At 41.0% G+C, this 19763-nt stretch overlaps 1 protein-coding gene, 1 long non-coding RNA gene and 2 pseudogenes across 2 annotated transcripts in view; 2 read left to right on the plus strand and 2 right to left on the minus strand.

Annotated features, from left to right (window-relative positions):
• The window catches only part of LOC149114133 (uncharacterized), a 477513-nt gene that overhangs the window by 140474 nt on the left and 317276 nt on the right, over nt 1-19763 (minus strand). The window lies entirely within an intron of this gene.
• Nucleotides 1245-18110, plus strand: LOC149114140 (adhesion G protein-coupled receptor D1-like; annotated as a pseudogene).
• Nucleotides 3853-7837, plus strand: LOC149114141 (uncharacterized). The gene is made up of 3 exons (XM_089286733.1): nt 3853-4807; nt 5124-5694; nt 5817-7837. The coding sequence occupies exons 1-3, from the start codon at nt 4224-4226 to the stop codon at nt 7488-7490; spliced, it is 2829 nt and encodes a 942-aa protein (XP_089142859.1). The 5' UTR covers nt 3853-4223; the 3' UTR covers nt 7491-7837.
• On the minus strand, nt 7735-9822 carry LOC149114142 (uncharacterized; annotated as a pseudogene).

A 19763-nucleotide genomic window follows, 5' to 3' on the forward strand; every position in this document is an offset into this window, starting at 1 on the left:
ATTGTCCAATATCATAGGTGCGCGCGAATCCCGAGACTTACGGTCTCCGTCCCCGATTATGGCTCCTGGAAAGTAGTCAACATTTTTGCATTTTGGCTTGCAACTTTTTTATCGCATAACATTACCGATCTAGATGCCGGTCTAGATGAAAAAATCTAGACCGCTTTAATTTCAATATCGGTTTCAGCCAATCATACTCGTGAATTAGGTAGTTCCTAGTCCTTGCGAGACACAGCCATACAATAGCATTTATTTTTAAATACCCTTAAGCTGTTCCTGAGTTTTAAGTACTGTTCTTTTGATTTGAGTTTAATTCAAACTTTATAATAATTTCAGAATCTGCCAACTTGCTAGCAACAGGCATCAAATTAATTAATTTGATGCCTGTTGTAATTCATACCTCTTCCTCTCCTATGTTAAGTTAACTTTTTTACCCTAATTATTATTGTCAATTAAACAAGGGCATCTAATTAGCTTGCTATATTTTTGCCCTTTTCCATTTCTCCTCTTACTTGTCTACTTTATATTTATCTTTGTAATCTTAGAATGGAATAAATAAATAAAATGAAAATGAAATGAAAAATCAAATCAAAAACAGGTAACTAGAATATCTAGAAAAGTATGTGGCGATAGTGCTGAGTAAAATTGACTACTCTGTAAATGATTTTGTGAGTTCCATTAGTTTCTGCTTGTGGGTCATTGCCCATATGAAACTGTATGGAAACTCCCTCGCTTGTAGAAACTGTAGAAGTCGTTAAGTGTATGAGTTACTGTACTCACAGAAGACGCCTTCAAATAATCTTCAGTGTTGAAGTAATGCCGGCGCTTGCAAGTTGCACTTATTAAGTTGCCTTGAAAACGAAATCTACGTGATTTACAAACTATGAGTTTCATATGGCAAGCCTGAACTGAAAGAATATACCCTGCCATATAACTTTGTTAGACTAAGACTATAACTAACCCATTATGTTTTCATAATTTTCGCTGGTAACTAGGTGTAGATAGGCAACCTGTGAGTAAAGTACGTCAAAATACACTCAAGTGACCTCCACCAGTCTTCGCGTGGTATGACTAGGACCAATCGATCCAGTTCAAACGAGCATGCCATTTGGTCTCCTCGCCTCTTCAAATTCCATTACATTGGTCTAAGTCTAATTTCTCTAACCATTACGAATTAACACAAATGCAGATATGGCAATGAAATTAAAAGAACGATTTAATCGTCTTCATTTCTTAATATATTGTCTGTTGTCTGTAACTATTTCTAAAACTTACAGCTCACCAAGGCGGATGAGAAGATATTGAGGATTCTTACCTACGTGGGATTATCTCTCTCAATAACAGAAGTAACTCTGACGATAATAGCATAAACTTTTCTCACGTGAGTTATAACATAACTAAATGCTTCTCAAGAACACCTGCTACAAAAGGTACCATCTGAATATGTTCCCAACTGAGATGAACTACATGTTTAATAATTAAGGTACTTAGGTAAATTTACCCAGGCTCTAACTAGTTCCACACTTGTGTTGCCTGCATGACATGGTGCCTGCACCCGGGGGTACTCTGTAAATCTTCGGTTGGAGGGGGGGGGGTCCTCTGGAACACTGAAATCCTTACCCTATACTAGACCATGATTAGCTTGATTTTGCAACTCTGTTCTAGACTAGGCACCAACAACCCCTGCCTTGTCCCTGACTAGCTATTGTTCAACCAGAACCTTTACCACTATTGTAGTGAACATACGTTTACTAAGCCAAGATCAAGTCATTTTCGGGTTTCATTTTCCATTCTAGAACCCGGGGAAAGAAATCGGTTCTAGACTAAATTATCTATACACTGGCCACTCTGCCGATAAATTATATTATACCCTGTTCTAGGCTGAAACTGTCTGATTTCTATACCATATTATCCCAGCCTAAACTGCCTGAAAACCATACCTTACCTTATCTTACCCCTACCTTATAATGGGAATACCCCCTGTACCTGCATCCTTATCAGTTATAAACCACTTTTCTCCCTTGATCCGCAGTGCTTTTTATGGCCTGCATAGCTGCTTTTAATATGGCTTATCTAGCCTTCCAGAACAACGTAGGAGACGCGGGAGTTTCTTTTATATAAATTAAAACAAGAGACCATGATCACGGTTTAAAATGATCCTTGTTTTGAGAATGATTGTTGGTGGGATAGTTTCACGATTGTAATAAGCATGGTTCACATTAATGACAATTAAAGGACATTTGAATTTGGCAGAGCGGTAAAGATGCGTTAGCTTTCATTCCAACTCACGAGCCTCTTGGATTATTTGTTTCGAGAGAGAAGGAATTTATGCCTGGTCACACATAAGGTGTCCAACAATCACTTTTTGAGTAACTTAGATTTGGCATTTCATTTTGTTTTGCTCTACGTTTTCTATCAGCGATGTGCATCAGCTTCTGCCGCAAATTAGGGTAAGTCTTGCCGGATCCCTCGGAGCTGGACAGATAAGCTTTCTTGCAGGGATTGGAGCCACAGGAAATATAGTAAGAAGCCTTTTCGAAGATCTGGAGTGTGGAATCTTATCTGGAAGAGTATGTAGACATGATGAAGTGACGACTCAATCAATAATTAATCAATTATTTCTGTACTGCGCTACTTCACAGGGTGCTTGTGTTGCAGTAGCCGCTCTTCTGCAGTACTTTCTGATGGCTGCTTTCTGTTGGATGCTCGTCGAGGGATTCTACCTTTACTTGCTTGTTGTTAAGGTTTACAACATCGAAAATAAGACGCGCATATATCACGTGATGTCTTGGGGTAAGTTAATGGGCACTTTTTAGCTTCCGTGTCTGTTCTTGTACTCCCTTGCAATATGTTTCCTCTCATTACACTTCTACTGCAGGTTTTCCCGCTGTCATTGTTGCACTGTCGCTGAGCATTGCTGCAGGAAAAGATGGAATCCAAAGCTTAGTCGATGATGAATAGTAAGCACTTTCCAAACGTTTCCGTTCACGATTGCATAACGTGTGATTCTATGTATCAAAGAGAGAGAGAGAGAGAGAGAGAGAGAGAGAGAGAGAGAGAGAGAGAGAGAGAGAGAGAGAGAGAGAGGGGGGGGGGGGGATCGTTTCCCAAAATTTCTGTTCCCTATCACGTTTTGATCTGTAAGTATCAAAATACTTACAGTAAAAATGAAAGGTAAGTTGATGAAGTGAATCTTACTCTGTTGTTGGCGTGTATACTGGGTATGGCGTATACTACGGATATGGCCAGAGTTGATTAACAAATTTACTCAAACCCGCTATATACGCTTAAACCGGTATATACACCAACAACAGAGAAAGATCATTGCAACAACTCATTAGCATGCAGTAGGCACATTTCACTCTGTACATGGCGTGTTTACCGGGTTTAGCGTAGAAAGCGTATATGAGATGAATTAATTAACATCAACTACTACTACTACTACTACTACTACTACTAATAATAATAATAATAATAATAATTAATTTTATTTATTATTATTATTAGTAGTAGTAGTAGTAGTAGTAGTTGATGTTAATTAATTCATCTCATATACGCTTTCTACGCTAAACCCGGTAAACACGCCATGTACAGAGTGAAATGTGCCTACTGCATGCTAATGAGTTGTTGCAATGATCTTTCTCTGTTGTTGGCGTATATACCGGTTTAAGCGTATATAGCGGGTTTGAGTAAATTTGTTAATCAACTCTGGCCATATCCGTAGTATACGCCATACCCAGTATACACGCCAACAACAGAGTAAGATTCACCTCATCAACTTATTATTGTTCATCACATCACATACGCATGAATACATTTGTTTAACTTTATCAGCTTTTTTCCTTTATTATTTTCAAAAGGAACTAACCACAAGAAATTTGTCAGAAATATCAAAGTTATTGATAGGTTACATAACGCTTATGTAATCTTTTCTTCATCAAATGTATTAAAGCATTAACTTGTTTTGGAGATTTGTATTGTGGAGTGTTTAGGTGAAAGCCATTATTTGTTTTTGAGCTCAACGAAAGAATTTAGAGAAAAAGAATATTGCAAAGCTATTGGTGGTGATCAAATGGAGTTCTCAATCTTTCACCTGTGATTTGCTCTGCTATTCTCTCCGGCGGGTTTGAGAATGAAAATTTGTTCATGTTTGTGACGGAACAGTATTTAAGGGTAGTCAGAACTTCAAACGGCTCAGTTCATGCTCATGTTCATGTGGCAAGATGAGCAAACCTTGCTCTCAGTTAAATAGCAAGGCAATAAGAGATAAGGCGGAGTGCGAGATAGTTGCGAGGGTTGAAAAGCTGTGTTCGGTTGTTGCTTTTAAGTGCGTTTGGCGGGTTAGCGACGCCGAAATAGAAAGAGCATGGAACTGGATATGCGAGAAACGCGACGAATGCGATTTAACCTTGTCAAAATTGGCGGAAATTTGCTTCTTTTTTTCGGCGATAAGTACGTCAACATTGGACAGCAAGAAGCGAAAAAGGCCACAATTGCAGGAGACCAGAGAGAGTGACGAATCGAATGACGAATCGCCCGTCAATGCGTCCCAGCTTTCATCGCCGGGAAAGCAAACATTCCCAGCCATATCTTACTGGGTGGCTTGCCAAACAAACAATGGCTCGGTCATTAATGCACTTAGAATCCAAAGAGCTGTCGCAAGTTGCGGTTTGGAATATTATGCATCAAGGGCGTCACGAAAGAAAAACTGCTGTCATAACCTGAATCAGCTGTGTCAAGTGTTTAAGGACCACAAAAACCTCTGCTTAATGCAACTAGTGGAGTCATCGTACCAGCATTGCCTCGGGTGAGTAGATTAATTTGACCAATTTATATTCTTTGAATTTCTGTTAAATTGCACGCTAATGAAAGTAAATATATAATAAACAAACATAAATAGTCAGAAAGGTAAAAAATGCTATTCATCATTGAAAAATCAAAGTAATCATGCTTCATTGCCCGGTGAAAAGAGACTGTTATTCGATTATCGATAATTGATCAATTTTTATCTTCTCATTTTCAAAACATCGCGAGTTTGATTTCAGCAGTTCACTTTCACAAAGTAATACCAGGGAGATATTGCATTGCCTTACGTAAGCAAAACCTTTTGTTTTGATTGGCAGGGCTCTGCAAGAGGAGCTTCATGGTGACTTCCACGAAGAATCCCAAGAGTCAGCGCCGACGGAAAATGTCGTTCGCCTTCGTGTCGTTCTTGAGAGTTTTCAAACGATGATGGCAGCATCCGTTTCGAAATTACGCCGAGCTGGTCTCGTGTTAGACACCTTTGGATTTGATAACAACCTGCAAAGTACATCGCAGACAGCACTACCAGATCCGCCGCACAAACCCCTATCCTGTCCAGTAACAGTCCTGTGCAACGATATACAAATTGTGATGAAAAAGCTGCAGTATGCTGTGTATCGCGGCGAGGTGTACAAACTGGCGGCCAAATCGCAGTTCACGTTCCAGTATCTGTGTACCATGAAAACGTTCCTCCACAGCCTAATGGGAAACGAAGCGTTCAAAGACCGTCTGGTCCAGCATATTCAACGTGTTCTGCCCATACTAAGCGAGCCAGAAAGCTCTTTCATACGCCAAATTAAGATTGACAGAGACCTGATCGAACTACAAGACGGGTGGTTTTGGAGCTTTTCCTCTGGGTCGTTCGTCCAAGGGATTATCTCAGAATCTCAGGTGAGAAGAATACACTGGACTGTTTTAACATTTAAATAAGAAGATACAATCAAATTTTCAAACCCAATCTTTACGATCTGTAGCACTGTCTGATGTGCTTTTGTTTTGGCTCTTTTCAACAGAAGGGTCTCACAACTCCACGCGCGTTTGTGGACTACGACCGACTCAAGGACCCGGAGCCAAGATATTTTGAGGCAATCCTAAGGAACAGCCTAACAGAAGATGAAATTCGGCAGTTTTGTGCAGATTTCCTGGCGTTGTTCCGTCCCAAAGAACACAAACAGCCTGTGCTGTGTGCTATTGGCTCAGCTGACAGCGGAAAGACCAGCCTCTTCTCACCTGTTTTTCAGATCATTCCCCTAGGCCGAATTGCTCGCGTCACGAAGCAAAAGAGTTTCAACAAGGCTATGATCGACAACCTGACAGAGGTTATCTTCCTAGACGAGGCATATGCCACCCTGCTCGACATAGATGACTGGAAAATCATATGTCAAGGGGGCTTCACGTCGCACGACGCGAAGTGGAAAAAGGCTCAAGGTTTCCATTGCACTGCGACCATGTACATAACTTGCCAGGTGGAAATGGATTTTGGTGCAGCTCACAATCAAGCTATGGACAAACGCCTGCGCAAGTACCACTTCAAGAGTCTTCCTCGTGTCGAACCTGAAGCAAACAAGTGGCTGAGGAAACATGCTATGGATTGCATTGTGTGGGCGCACAATATCGTAGGAGACAGCCCGAGCAGTCAGGCCAGTACAATGCCCACTGTGCACGAAAGTGGTATGCCTGAGGAGGAGTTGCGCAACATTTTGAGCGTTTCTTTAATAGACGAAGAAGTCGACGAAACCGCCCAGGGCGATTGTAGACGAGAACAGAGTTGCGGCCTTCTGACAGAACCGCAATCCCGAGAAGAAAGCTCTGAAGAGGACGCCATTGAAGATGTCGGCGATTCCGATGAAGACGAGACCCTGACGACCTTGAAAGCTAGGCTGGCACAATGCTCACCTGGCTCTCTACGTCACCGCCAACTGAGCCACATGTTAGAAAGTCATCTCGCTGAAAAGGAAAGGCTGAAAAGGGTTGAAGAAAGGTGCTATAAGAAGAGGCAACACTTCTTACAAACGAGGGGAGTGTCGGTGGAGCACGTGTCGTTGCTCCCGCACGACCATAACGAGCCGCTGCCCACACCGATTCGAAGGGACTTCGCTGCCTTTCAAGAAGATCAGGAACAGGAAAGGATCAGAACAGCATTTGGGAAGCCGTGGCTTTTAGCTATGGAGAAGGAAATGGCTGAGCAAAGCGAAAGAATGGAAGATCCAAGAGACGAAGAAGAACGAAGAGTGATGCAAAGTCTCCTGGAAATCAATTGCGAAAAACTGCGCTGTTATCACGAGCGTCATGGAACGCTGAAACTACCGGCTACCCTGGCAGAACGCAAGAGGCTCTGCCTTAGCAACGAGCTGGTAGACCGTTCTTGCGTGAATTTCATACGAGACCTGTTCTCTCCGCTGCCAGTGAGAGTCTTCCCACCCAGCCAGCGTCCAGCAAATCTGCCTGCCAGAAGCAGGAGCTCAGACGAAGACGACGAAGAATGTTGGTCGGCGGCACCAAAGACACCAATGTACATTCCGAATGACGACGTGGAAGCTATCTGTCCACCGTCCCCAGGCATTGCTCGAGCTCACAACCCTGTAGCAGCTACGTCAGTGAAGAGGCCGCACTTTCAAAGCCAGGCGCATCCATCCAAGAAGCAAATGACCCTGACTCGTTTTATGCAGACTAGTACGCAACCGTAGATTGGTAGTTTCATGGGCTTGTAATAAGACAGCTTGCGTGCGACTTATTCTTTCTATGTTCATATTTGCACATGTATTAGTGTGTGCATTGTTAAGGAATACCACGTTGCGCTTATGCTACGTTTGACTATTTTGCACACGATGTGAATTAAAGGAAAAATATTATGGCTATTAGTTACATTAAGAGATTATAGTTCTTGAAAGCACTGTGAACTAGACAGTCGTTATGCTACAGTGATATTGACAGTGGCGATAGGCCAGTTCCAAAAGAATATAACATGTTTGTTGAGTTTGCTGTCATCTGGAGACAGGAAGATGCATTTACAATAAAGCAATTGATTTTTGTCTGTTTTGTGTACAACAAACTCTGCTTACACCCATCAGCTTTGCATTGAAAGTCAGTGTCCACACTTTTCCAGTCTCTTTATCAAACTAGCGACATTTTCATTCCGGCCCTTTTCTTTAGAGAGTCCGCCGTTCTTCCGTCTTGAAATGCGAAATCGGAATCTCTCAAAATAGCTGTCCACTGTCCAAACCCGTGCTTAGTTATCCCTTCCTTCAGAAAATCATCCTCTTCTTTCGTGAATTTTAAAACATGACGAGTTTTCCTCTGAAGGTGCAAGTTTCTCTTAGGCAGGGTATCCTTTATGGGGGTCGAGCTGTTTTTATTCTGAGCTGTCTCAACTGAAGGCCCGGAGCTGGACGTTGAACCGCCAAGTCTTGCGTGTACGTCATCGTCTACCTCGGAACCCTTGGTACCTTGAAGTTTTTGAAGACACTCGTGACCCTTCAGGGCAACTTCTCGCGATCGTTGCTTTTGTTAGTGAACTTTAGCAACCGCAGAACTGTGTTTCTGGTCCTCAGACAAAAACCTTTGCTCTTCGCTAGTGAGCTGATTGAGGCTTTGCGTTTCGACGATTTGGCGATAACGTGTGGGATGAATGTATTTTCCAATTGCATCAAAAACCAGTTTGCTCATAGTTTCGCCCAGTTTGCCATGCTGACCTCCATTTCTGGTGACGAGAACGAAATCACACTGGGGCTTAAGCAACGGTCTAACGTTCGAGATGTAGCCGTTAAGAACGTGCATGTTTGCGTCGGTCAGAATCAAAGAATCGAAGCCATGTTTTCCAGCCGTCTTGAACGTTTTCTGATCGATAAATCCACCGTTTTCCTTAGCTGTGGCAATCATGTCCACCGTCAAATATTGGTACGTCATGGGCCGCGATCCCTTCACCTTGATGAACTGATACATGGCTACAAATTTTGTGGCAAATGTTAGGTCTGAGGGGTTCACTTGGGCTGGACTGGTTTTGCACATTTTCACGGTATTTTCGTAACGCGGCAGATGAAATTTCACCACCTCCAATAACTCCTCCATTGTTGCCCAGTGCCCTCTTGCTTCCAGAGTCTCGATGTCTAAATCTTGTGTCCACTGCAATCTCATCATCTTTGCAACTGTTTTTCGGGCTCTCTTGAGGTACAACTCTGTCGTAGAGAACTTTCTTAGAACTGCTTCTGATGCGCCATGAAGTTTTCTGAAGTCGATCAATTCAGAAATAGCATCTATGTAGCCCAAACGCCCACCATGACCGAGCTTACATTCATCTTGTAAGTAGTCGATAAATTTAAACAACAGATTTGAAGAACACAAACTAAAGTCGACCACTTCAAACGTTAACTCCTCTTCATCTTCACAGCAAAATCTAAGAAACTTGAAGTACCTTGTAACTATCTGTTGAGCGGCACGATCTTTCTTACAACCGCCAGCACTTCCTGTCAACCATTTCGTGAATACTTCGCCAATGTTACATGATAATGGAAATGAAGAAAGTAACTTCACGTTGTGCTTTGTGGTCTCGCTTGTCTCATCTTCATTTCTTCCAATCGTCAGCGACTTTGTTACTTGTTTAGAATCGGGCCTTTCGTCAAAATAAAAGAACCAACTGTGTTTAGTGCTAACGTGTTTTCTACAGCCTCTCTGACTTTGAAATCCATCATGTTCACACTCTTGTATCGGGCAATGGTAAAAGCTGTCTGCTTCATCCTTTTCCAAGTGAAGCCGCTTTGGTTTGGGTGATGCTCCTTGGACATCTGACTAATTGACTTTGCACTTCTTGCTCATTTTTTCCCTTTAAACAACATGTGGCTAGCACAATCGCCTTTAAATCTTAGCCGAAACAAAAGGACGTTTCAACTTGCCAAAACATGCCCTTGCTTGCCCACACTCATTACTATTGTGTAAAATTCATGACAGTGAGATACAACCCAAACTTGCCCAGGCAGGTCTGTACACGCCTATTCAGTGACACAATACATAGTTAACGGATCGATAAATCGGAACAATAAGGTCCAAAACTTGTTCCTAATGACCAATTTCGGAACAATATATTCCATTCACAGATAGCAAAATCGGAATAACACAGTCTTTCTTTATTAATTTCGGAACAATGTGTTCCACGCACAAATAGGAACTCGGAACAAAACAGACCTAATTTATCAAGTTAGGAACAATGTGTTCCATGCACAAATAGGAACTCGGAACAATACAGACCCAATTTATCAAGTTAGGAACAATGTGTTCCATGCACAAATAGGAACTCGGAACAAAACAGTCCCAATTTATCAAGTTAGGAACAATGTGTTTCATGCACAAATAGGAACTCGGAACAAAACAGTCCTAATTTATCAAGTTAGGAACAATGTGCTCCATGCACAAATAGGAACTCGGAACAAAACAGTCCTAATTTATCAAGTTAGGAACAATGTGTTCCATGCACAAATAGGAACTCGGAACAAAACAGACCCAATTTATCAAGTTAGGAACAATGTGTTCCATGTACAAAAAGGAACTCGGAACAAAACAGTCCTAAATCACTCATTTGGGAACAATTTGTTCCACTTGCAGTTGACAACTCGGAACAAAATGTTCTTGTCTTACCTTACAGTGAACGCTATGTTCCTACTCTGTAAAAAGCTGGTCCTCTTAAGGTTAATAGGAACACAAAAATGAGGAACACTCGATCCCAGAGGAACGTTCCTTTACAAATATCGGAACAGCCGAAAAAACTTAAAATTTGTGAAAAATAAACCAACAAGTTCAGCTTTAAAGCTAAAAAAGCATCTATTAAACGTTTAGGTAAAATAGAACCAAGCTTCAAAATCTAGAGCACTTTGATGTTCTCGAAGGCAGTAAAATAAACCCTGTAAAACTTTTGGAAATGTGGAGGAGAGAGAGAGAAAACTTTGCCCTGACCTTTCATCATTTTCTAATTTTTGCGAGTTAGCAATTTTGCAGATGTGAAATATTCTTCATTATTTTTCTCTCAGTTCGTGACCGGGCGGAATTCAACAAATCCTGCAATCTGACTGGTTCCGGGAGTGGGAGGAATTTTCTCATCCCGCTCATCCCGCTCGCTCACGGCGGGCGGAATGGTCACGTTGATAACAACAACAACAACTTTATTATTGTCGAGGAAAAGATTGTTGTTATTTATCGTGGTAGATGCAATAATAAAGTGTATTATCGTTTGTCTCACGATGTAGTCACTGAGATGTAGATCGCGACGTTTCGACTGCTTACTGCTAGTCTTCTTCAGGCGATAAGGTCGGCTGATTGCACGGTATCATTTATATCACAAAGGTCAGCTGTGATTGGTGCATTTCGATCCTCCTATTGTTCAATTGTTCGGGCGAGTAGCTGTTCCCTCAGTGGTCCGCTGTTGTACCGTTCTCCTGTTGTTGTGTTTCTTGATCGTGGGTATCCATGCTTCAGGAATTTCAATTCCACTATCCCTGTTGATGTTGTTAGGGTGAAGTCTTATGTGAATAGCTTCCTTGACCCTACGTGTGAACCAGTGAGGATCTCGATCAATAAACTTGACCTCATTCCAGATAGGATAGTGGCCGGTCTCGTGGGTGTGTTCAGAAACGGCGGAGGTCTGGGTACGGGCGAGTCGTATATCCCTGTCGTGTTCTTTGATCCTCTCCTGCATAGATCTCCCTGTTTCCTCAATGTAGACTTTGCCGCACTCACAGGGAATCCTGTAGACAACACCTTCTTGTTTAGCCGGGTTGACAGTGTCCTTTGGTCACACTAAGTGTGACCGAAGTGTCGTGTCGGACTTAAAGACGGTGCGAATGCCTTGTTGTTCTAGGCAGCGGCGGAGAGACTCCGAAACTCCTTGGACATAAGGTAAAACGGTGGTGGATTTAAATTCCGCGACAGGTTCTCTTCTTGGAGTTGTTCGTGCCTTTGTGATCTTCTGTACAAAAGAGGAGGGATATCTGTTAGAAACAAGTGCAGATGACAAATGTTTCTTCTCTCCAGCGATTAATGATGGTTTGGTCACGAGACGTTTAGCCCGGTCGTACAGACACTTCACAATACCGCCCTTTACTGACTGAGGGTGGTGTGAATCATACGCTAGGTAGTGACCAGTATGTTTTGGTTTCCTGTAGACACTAGTGGTAAGGCGGCCATCAGGTTCTCTGTAAACTGACGTGTCGAGAAAGGCGATCTTGTTGTTGTTCTTGATCTCCATGGTGAAACGGATTGATGGTTGTTGACTGTTCAGGTGTTGCAGGAAGACGTCAACTCTATCCCGATCCAGGATGGTGAAAGTATCATCTACGTAGCGTTTCCAGATCTTAGGCTTGCAAGGTGCGGACTCTATTGCTTGTTCTTCAAATAACTTCATGTAGAGATTAGCAATAACCGTGGATACAGGGCTCCCCATGGCTGCGCCGTCTCGTTGCTCGTAAATCGATCCGTTGTACTGGAAGTACGTAGATCTGAATATGAAAACCAAGGGGTCCGCGATTTGGGTGTAAGTGTCGTGCGGTCAGCAAGGCCTGCGTCGTTCTCCATTTTTTGTAGCGCGGCTTGTACGGTGCTCTCGATCGGTACGTTGGTAAACAGTGACTCTACGTCGAAAGACACCATGATCTCGTGGTCCTGGATCTCTTCACTGGCGATGGTGGAGGCGAAGTCAGTTGAGTTCTTCACTGTGAAGTTCGAGTTACCTGCAAGAGGAGATAATACGTTAGCCAAGAAAGCAGACAGGTCGTATGCAAAGGTGTTGACACACGACACAATTGGCCTAAGCGGTGTGTCGGCCTTGTGGATCTTCGGCAAGCCATAGATCCTAGGTGGTTGTTTGTGTCGGGGTCTGATCTTATTATAAACCGCCTCTGATATGTGTCCACTCCGTTTCAGGGTTAGCAACTTCTCAGATAGCTTCCGGGTCAAGCGATCTGTCGGATCTTTGTTGAGCAGCTGGTACGGTCCGGAATCAATTAGCGCTGACATTTTTGCGTGGTATGTGTCAGCGTCAGGGATTACGCTGGCGCGACCTTTATCGGCCGGAAGGACCATGATAGAGTTGTCCTCTTTTAGGCTTTTAAGAGCCTCCTGCTGTTCCTTCGTGATGTTGGGCGTGCGTGGTTGTGCCTGTTGAAGGATGGTGTTGACGGATCTCCTGACTGTGTCTGCTCGCTCCGCATCTAGTAGCCTGACTGCTGACTCAATCTTGGCGATGATCTCGGTGGCTGGGACGCTCGTAGGAGTCACGGCGAAATTTAGACCTTTCTTCAGTAGGGACACCTCAGCTTCGTTAAGGGTCCTGGATGACAAGTTGATAACCCACTTAGTTTTGTCAACAAAAGTTGTAGGAGAAACAGAAGACTGTTTCTCTCGCAAAAGTTTCTCAAACTTGAGCTGTTGACCGTCTTTGGTGGTATTAAAAACTCGCTGGGTAGTGGATTTAACCTTGTCGAGTACCTCTGCCGCGTCATCCGCAGAAAGAGCAGATGTTATGCTCTGTGCTGTTGATTCAGCCAGGAGTTTCGGAGTCTCTCCGCCGCTGCCTAGAACAACAAGGCATTCGCACCGTCTTTAAGTCCGACACGACACTTCGGTCACACTTAGTGTGACCAAAGGACACTGTCAACCCGGCTAAACAAGAAGGTGTTGTCTACAGGATTCCCTGTGAGTGCGGCAAAGTCTACATTGAGGAAACAGGGAGGTCTATGCAGGAGAGAATCAAAGAACACGACAGGGATATACGACTCGCCCGTACCCAGACCTCCGCCGTTTCTGAACACACCCACGAGACCGGCCACTATCCTATCTGGAATGAGGTCAAGTTTATTGATCGAGATCCTCACTGGTACACACGTAGGGTCAAGGAAGCTATTCACATAAGACTTCACCCTAACAACATCAACAGGGATAGTGGAATTGAAATTCCTGAAGCATGGATACCCACGATCAAGAAACACAACAACAGGAGAACGGTACAACAGCGGACCACTGAGGGAACAGCTACTCGCCCGAACAATGGAACAATAGGAGGATCGAAATGCACCAATCACAGCTGACCTTTGTGATATAAATGTTACCGTGCAATCAGCCGACCTTATCGCCTGAAGAAGACTAGCAGTAAGCAGTCGAAACGTCGCGATCTACATCTCAGTGACTACATCGTGAGACAAACGATAATACACTTTATTATAACTTTATTATTATTATGACTCGCATGTTTACAATTTTTACAGAAATAGATATACAGATTGAGTTAAAAATGCTTGATAATAACAACAGCGCGAACCCGCAGATAGCCTGGGCTAATCTAGGCGGGCCTATATTAAATAAATAAATAAATAAATAATAATAATAATAATAAATGATAATAAATAAATAAATAAGATTGCTATGAAACTACTTATAGAAGGATTTACAAAAACCGTTTAATACAAGTACATTTACATATTTTGATTGATACTAGGAGCCATGATTTTCTAGGGATAAACTAAACTATGGGTTTAAATTAATCAGGAACTAAATTTAAGAACTTGAGTCGGGGTGTCGACTTCAACATAGTCGTCCCTATCTGAAAGAGTCTCAAATAAACCACTGTATGTTGCAGTGTAGTTGATCTATTTTCGTGAACGAATTAGCGGCAATCGTGAATCGTTTGCCTTTTATTTTTTACACGACGATAAATCAACGCGAGTTTATCTCTATTCACTTTTATATAGCAAGGCAAGTCACTGTAAGTAAATTCAATTAAGTGTTTTCAATTAAGTCGTGAGAGTTTGTTTGGTGGTTTGTAGCTCGCCGCGGTAATGGCCCGCTTCTCTCCCCGCGCATTTTTAAACAAAAAGTGAGTCAGTCAAGCAAAAAGTGGGTCAATCGAGTTTACCTCTCTGATCGTTGCTTTATTTAAGAGAATTTCTGTGGAATTCCTCACTTTGTGCTACTCAATTTATGTTAGAAAAGTCTGATTTCGAGTGATTCGCAACGATTGACAAAAATTTTTTGTAGTATAACTTCAAATTTTGCGCGAAATTTCACATGGGAGAAACGATTTTGGAGAACTTACCTGGTGAACTAGATGCAATTAAAATCAAGTAGTTTGAAATTGAGCTGTTCTTTAATATCTTAATATCTAATAAAGAGGTATTTACGCTTTTGCTGTGGTTTAAACAAGAAATTACGTTTAGAAATACCTTTTGTCCTGATAAGCTTCTGTCCTTTTTAACGGGAAAATCCCATCCTACGTGGCTGCCAGGTTGACTGCGAGATACTGGGTACCCTATTAGCTACGATTTGCCACTATTTTCTACTATTCGAGACCGTTCGGCACTATTCGCACTATTCTAGACGATTCGCACTATTGCTACTATTCGCTATTCGCTATTCGGGACTATTCGCTGTTCGCGAATAACAATCTGATTTGGATATTTGTCGTAATGGTGTTGGCGATTGAGATCGTAAGTAGAAAGTCAGTTTTCTTGTCTTGAAAGGCAGGCAATATGTGGTAATAGAGTTCAATAGATGATAAAGTTGCTGGTGTAACCCGTGATATTCGTCAAAAAATGTTGCATATAGAGAGTTGTTATTAGTAAACTTAAGCCATGCCTTTAAATATCAAAGCACATGTCGTGTTTTCTTTCTTTAGTTCAACTTGTTGATATTAGTTCGGGTCGTAAAGGAAATCACCACAATGCAGCCAACAGCAGGAGATAATAATATTCACCAGATACGGTAAGAAGAACATTTAACGTAAAAGAACATAGTTTACTAAACTCTCACAACAAGATTTAGGTCAGCAACGTTTGATACAATCCATGCTCCTGTCAACTTTTTCTGATATTCACCAAATATTTAGAAATGTTATATTTTTCAGTTGCTGATGTAATTTATTGAAAGAGTGACTCAGTTGAGTTATAAACCAAAGAACTTGCAATTGGATAATTTTTTTCCCCTTTCTTATGTGTAATTCAATGAAAGGATATCGCAAGTTTGTGAACTGTCTACATGCCATCAACTCATTGTCATTATTATTTTTTTGGCAGACTTGGCATCAAAGCATGCCTGGTAATGAGTCCTTTACTTGGGATTACGTGGTTGTTTGGTCTTTTGACGCCACTGCAAAAAGCTTTCATCTACATTTTTACGTTCCTCAACTCTGCTCAGGTTAATTATTTGTGCCAATTCAAACAGTTCAGTTGCATTTGCACTCCTAAAGGCATTTTTAATGGTTTGGTAGAAAAAAGCGCTTTCCCGACCAATGTGTAATTGTGCTCTTTTTGCTGTTTTTAAACGAGAAATTATTATATTTGTTAACTGTAAGACTTAGGAGTTTCAGTCAGTTTTTAAGAAATGGAAAGCATGTTCCGTGTTTCTATTGAGTTATGAAAAACACGAGTGGAAGATTGGGAGAAAGAGAAATGCTGTGGGAACGAGCCGCAGGCGAGTGTTTCCACAACTTTTTCAAGTTCTCCCAAACTTTCGCGAGTTAGGAAACACCGCGACGAAAAAAAAAGAAAGAAAACAACTTGTTACGTTTGATTATCAATTATCTTTGCTCGCGCCATCATTACATCAACAGCTCGTGCTAGTTCTGTGTTTCTATCGAGTTTTAGTACAAATCTACTAGCGTTCTATCACGAATGCCGTTCGCTGATTGGCTACGCTACTCACTATCAATCCTTTGATAGGTAGTGAGTAGCGTAGCAGTGTGCGCTTGTTAACGAACTTGCGGCCGCTTCTTTGTGTTTTCGAAGTGTCTGTGAAGAGGATTAAGACAAAGTTTTCAACGACTAGTAGATTTATACTAAAACAATTAGATTATTCGCTCTTGAGTTCTATGCGCCCGAGTCAACTATCACACGACAGAAATCTCGAGTTCATAATCTAATTGCTTATTAGTAGTATTCTACTAGAATACTAATGCAAATGCTGTAATCTGATTGGCTGAGCCATTGAACACTATCAGCAATTAGTGTGCAGTGGCTGGAGGTCGTCTAGGAAATGGCGACGTTTTTTTTTTTTTTTTTCGTTTATTCCAAAGTTTTGGAGGAACATTTTGATGCAAATAGATAATTAAATTCCCGGGAAGTCAAAACGAAGGACATTTACGGTTTCTTGACTTTTAAAAAAAGCTGAAATTATTGAAAAAACTGATGTGCGCGCGAACACAACTTCAATTTTAAATGACAATTCAATCAGAGTGATCTTTTTCAGGCGCAAAGTTTAACAATACGTCAAGAAATAATTGGAAACCGTTATTTGAAGTGAATTTTAGTAGAAATTCTGCTATTCGCTCTATATTTCATTAACTATCACCTCATAGAAATCTCGAGCTCATAATCTAATTGTTAAATAGAAACACGACTTTTAACCAATCAGCGCGCGTATTTTCTTAGGACTGTTTTCTAATTGATAATTATTAATTGTCGGTCAAGCAAGGTCTTGTTATCATAAATTGTTTGCTTGATATTTCAATCAAAAGAGATTTTAATGTTGATTTACCTAAATGCATATATATGTATATATATATATATATATATATATATATATATATATATATATATATATATATAATTTGCTTATTTTTATAATAACTTTCTTTTAAAGGGATTGTTCATTTTTCTCCTACACTGTGCGAGAAACAACCAGGTAAGAAAACTCTGACGACAATCAGGAAAACAAATTACCTAACTTTTTTTTTTTCTTTTACAGTCCTTCTGTTCGTTACCTGTGATTCAGTATCAAGTAAGAACATAACGCTGTTATGGCGAGGCTACCCACGGTTCTGGTGCAGTATCGTAGTGTTCAGAGCAGGATGGTGAGAACTCAAAATTCGCTAGACGTCGAGAAATTAGCTTCCTTTTGTTTCCTCTCTGTAAAAGAGCTCCCTCGCCGGTATGTTCCAACATTGTTAGAAAAATCAGATGAGTCGCTGGGAATAAATAACGCGAATAAGAGTAATCGCACTTGCCTTGGGTTAACGAGTCAAGAGCAGTTTCGACCCCTGGCCTGGAGACTGGGAAGGAATCCAACCAGTTTGTGGATAGCTAATCACACAATGCATTAAAATGTCCAACTGAAACAGTTAGTAAGAGACATTTATTTCCTCAATCAATTACGTTATTTTATTAAATCTGCAGTTTAGAGAGCGATTCAAAAGAAGGCTAAATGTGATTTTCCCAGCTGTAAACGATCCAAACCCTGCAAGGAAATCTCCAAAGTTTAATCCAAGTGTTTTCGGCATAGTGGGGATGATTGAGGTGCAGGTATATAGAGGTGTTTTTGAGCTGAAGGAGCAGTAAAGAGGAATCTTTCAGCTACTCTAGTGCTGTCGCATGATTAATAATTAAGCCTTGGAAATTAGTAACGATCTCAGTCTTTGGGTTTTCAACCTAAGTACTGCAGCAGTAAAAAAAAAAGGTTATGTGATGATTTTTGGCTGTACTTGTCTAAGCAAGAGTTTTTGCTTTTTCATCTCTGCTAGCTTTTATTTCTGCTAGTTTAGACGTTCGTCAGTTTTATAACTGACAGCTTGTATTTTTCAAGTTTAGTACTAAGAAGAAATAAGAAAGTACAGAAGAATTCCTTTGAGAATTTTTAGCTAATCTAGCATTCTTCATGACTGATGAAGGTTTTAGTTTGTTCTTGAGATACTATAACATATATACTTTTTCAGTTTTCCTCTCTGTTACCTTAGTGGATTTCCAGTCTTATAGGAAATAGCTTACGGTTAAAAGTTTCATTATTGAACGGTTCCGTAATATCAGAAGAAACACTTACAGAGGTGAACCAGCTTAGCTAGCTGTAACTCATGTTCACCATGCCAAAGAAGGTCAAAGTAGTTGCCATCCTTGGATCTCATGTTTACCATCAGTTTTCACCTGCTTTGATTTGAACAGTACTGAGAAATGTGACATTAGTGCATGTAAATATTTATTTCACTGCTTGAGGCCAGAAAAATGAAATCGATAAATAAAATGTTGATTGAGTAGACGTGCTTAGTACTTTCCACTCCGACAGCCTAATGCATGAATTAATCCGTGAAAATATAAAGAAATATTACAGTTACTTTAGCTTGAACAGTACTCCTTGTATTTGTTTCGATTCCTTGCTTTCTAATTCAGTGGCCATGTCAAGTTCTCATGTACCTTATTACTCTGATGACTAGATTTGATTCAGAGTCTGAGGTTTTGTAACGAGGTACGCGGGAATTTGTTGCTCATAAGTATGCCTAGATAAATTCTACCCTGTAGGCGAAACTCGAAGGAATAACTTGGTGGAAAACTTGAATTTATCTCACATAATAAGGCGCAAAATATTCTAAAAATTAATTGAAAAGGCTTAGGGAGCATTCATATTTATGGGGAGGCGAGTTATGAGGATTTTGCAGTTTTAGCGAATATTTTATGGATGGCCCTCACAAAAACCTAGGATGTTTCTCAGTAACCGCCACACCCCCCCCCCCCCCCCTCTTCCCTCGAACTACAGAAGTTTAGATAATTATCGTGCCTTTTCTTACCCTTGCCTTTGTGCTATAAACAATGACTGAGAGTAAATAAACGTGGTTATTATTTTTTTTGTTGTAAAACAATCTCCGCACTACACACTGACAAACTTCAATTATTGTAAAGGAAAGCATTTCTTTGACATCGCCTGACCATGTAATGAAGTTTCCGGTTAGCAATTAAGTTTTATGTAGCTTAGACATTGCCGTAGTTGTTTTTAGCAGGTAATACTGCTGCTATGGTAACCTATTGTGTCACGAAAATGATAACAACGTGTTTACCAGTGATTGGGCAGTTTTTTTTTTTTTTTTTTTTTTTTTTCTTTTAACCATGATTGTAGTATCAAGGGATGAGAGTGGTTATAAAGACCAATCAAAATCTAGCTGCTGGAAACTGTTTTGGGCCACCTTAAGCCAAGGATGTGCCAGTCCAGAAGTAAATATCATCAAA

The sequence above is a fragment of the Orbicella faveolata genome, unplaced genomic scaffold (assembly GCF_042242905.1).
Source record: "Orbicella faveolata isolate gen_17 unplaced genomic scaffold, um_ofav_v1 contig_14, whole genome shotgun sequence".
Lineage (NCBI taxonomy): Eukaryota > Metazoa > Cnidaria > Anthozoa > Scleractinia > Merulinidae > Orbicella > Orbicella faveolata.

What these genes read in the sequence shown, in the direction of transcription:
- LOC149114141 (XM_089286733.1), top strand. Translation starts at nt 4,224, where the DNA reads ATGAGCAAACCTTGCTCTCAGTTAAATAGCAAGGCAATAAGAGATAAG. An exon ending in TCGTACCAGCATTGCCTCGG is followed by an intron (nt 4,808 to 5,123) that starts GTGAGTAGATTA and finishes TTTGATTGGCAG; the next exon opens with GGCTCTGCAAGAGGAGCTTC. An exon ending in GGATTATCTCAGAATCTCAG is followed by an intron (nt 5,695 to 5,816) that starts GTGAGAAGAATA and finishes TCTTTTCAACAG; the next exon opens with AAGGGTCTCACAACTCCACG.